We start from the raw sequence: 1,142 nt of genomic DNA on the forward strand, positions 1-1,142 counted from the left end.
CCCATCTGGGCATCACCCGGGCGGAGGCGCCGCCGTGATCACTGCGAAGACGCGCCCCTCGCGGGCGGCTTCAGCAGCGCCACGATCTCGCTGAGGGTGAAGCGCAGCTCTGGCTCCGTGCGCTGCGCCCCCTCGATGGCGCTGGTGAGCTTCTCCTGCGCCCCTCTGGAGGCCTTGGCTTTCTTGGAGGGCCTCTTCATGGCGTCCCGGATTTGGCGAAGGAGGAAGCCGACGGCGAAGGCGTCGGAGGCGCGGCTGCTGGCTCCTCCGCTTAGAAGCTCCGGCGCCAAATACTCGCCCCTGAAGCTGCTGTCGATTTCGTAGCCAACGACGCCGCCCTCGGGCGTGGCCGCGCCGAGGTCGATGACGGAGACGTCGAGGGCCTTGTGCAGCATGACGTTGTCGGCCTTGAGGTCGTTGTGGATCAGGCCCTTGGCGTGGATCTCCTCCACACGGCGGCACACGCTCACGGCGACGGCTACCGCCTTGGCCTCGCTCCAGCTGCCGGCGCGCAGGGCCTGCTCCAGCGTGGTCGCGCCCGCGTACGAGATGAGCATGGCTGCCGGCTCTCTGCACAGGCCCAGGGGCAGGGGGGCGCCCCCCGCGCCCTGGAGGCGGCACAGGGCCAGGAATTCGTCCTTGAATCCCTCGTAGTCGCTGCATTAGGTTGCCTTCTTGAGCACGACCTCTTGCTCGCCCCAGCGGACGAGCTTCGCCATGCCGTAGCGGCCGCTCCCCAGGAACCTGATGCTCCTTAATGACTCTAGGAGGCGTACCTCCCTCGCCGACACAAACCTCGACGCCCTTCTGACGCGAACGTCATCCCTCTCGCGCGCGGCCGCAAGCTCGCGCGCCGCCTTGACTCAGAGGACGGCGGGAGACAAGTCCTTCCGCCCCCACACGCCCACCGCTCTTCGCCTCTTCTTGGGCTCTGCGCCAGCCTCGCGACGCCCTGGGGCAGTCTCCTAACTCCTGGAGGAAGCCTGGCACAGGCTCGCGTCCGCTGCTTAGCCTTCCAGCAAGTCGAACATCTCGAACAGACCCGCCTCGTCGCTCGTCAGTTCCGTCTCCGAGAAACTCTCTCCTTAAGTGGTCATCCTGCGAGCACCTTTTGCCTTGGGCGCGAGGGAACTCTTCAAACG

The 1,142-nt window shown here is 66.8% G+C and overlaps 1 protein-coding gene across 1 annotated transcript; it reads right to left on the minus strand.

Annotated features, from left to right (window-relative positions):
* Positions 1-38: 38 nt before the first annotated feature.
* LOC119591185 (putative 3-phosphoinositide-dependent protein kinase 2) lies at positions 39-719 on the minus strand. The gene is made up of 2 exons (XM_037939896.1): positions 672-719; positions 39-608 (listed from the first exon to the last, which is right to left on the minus strand). Exons 1-2 carry the CDS (start codon positions 717-719, stop codon positions 39-41), a joined length of 618 nt encoding a protein of 205 aa, XP_037795824.1.
* Positions 720-1,142: the final 423 nt, after the last annotated feature.

The sequence above is a fragment of the Penaeus monodon genome, chromosome 28, assembly GCF_015228065.2.
Source record: "Penaeus monodon isolate SGIC_2016 chromosome 28, NSTDA_Pmon_1, whole genome shotgun sequence".
Lineage (NCBI taxonomy): Eukaryota > Metazoa > Arthropoda > Malacostraca > Decapoda > Penaeidae > Penaeus > Penaeus monodon.

Excerpts from the sequence above, each read along its gene's own strand:
- LOC119591185 (XM_037939896.1), bottom strand. The coding sequence starts at position 719 with ATGGCGAAGCTCGTCCGCTGGGGCGAGCAAGAGGTCGTGCTCAAGAAG. Across the intron at positions 609-671 it reads AAGAGGTCGTGCTCAAGAAG|GGCGCGGGGGGCGCCCCCCT; the intron begins GCAACCTAATGC and ends TGCCGCCTCCAG.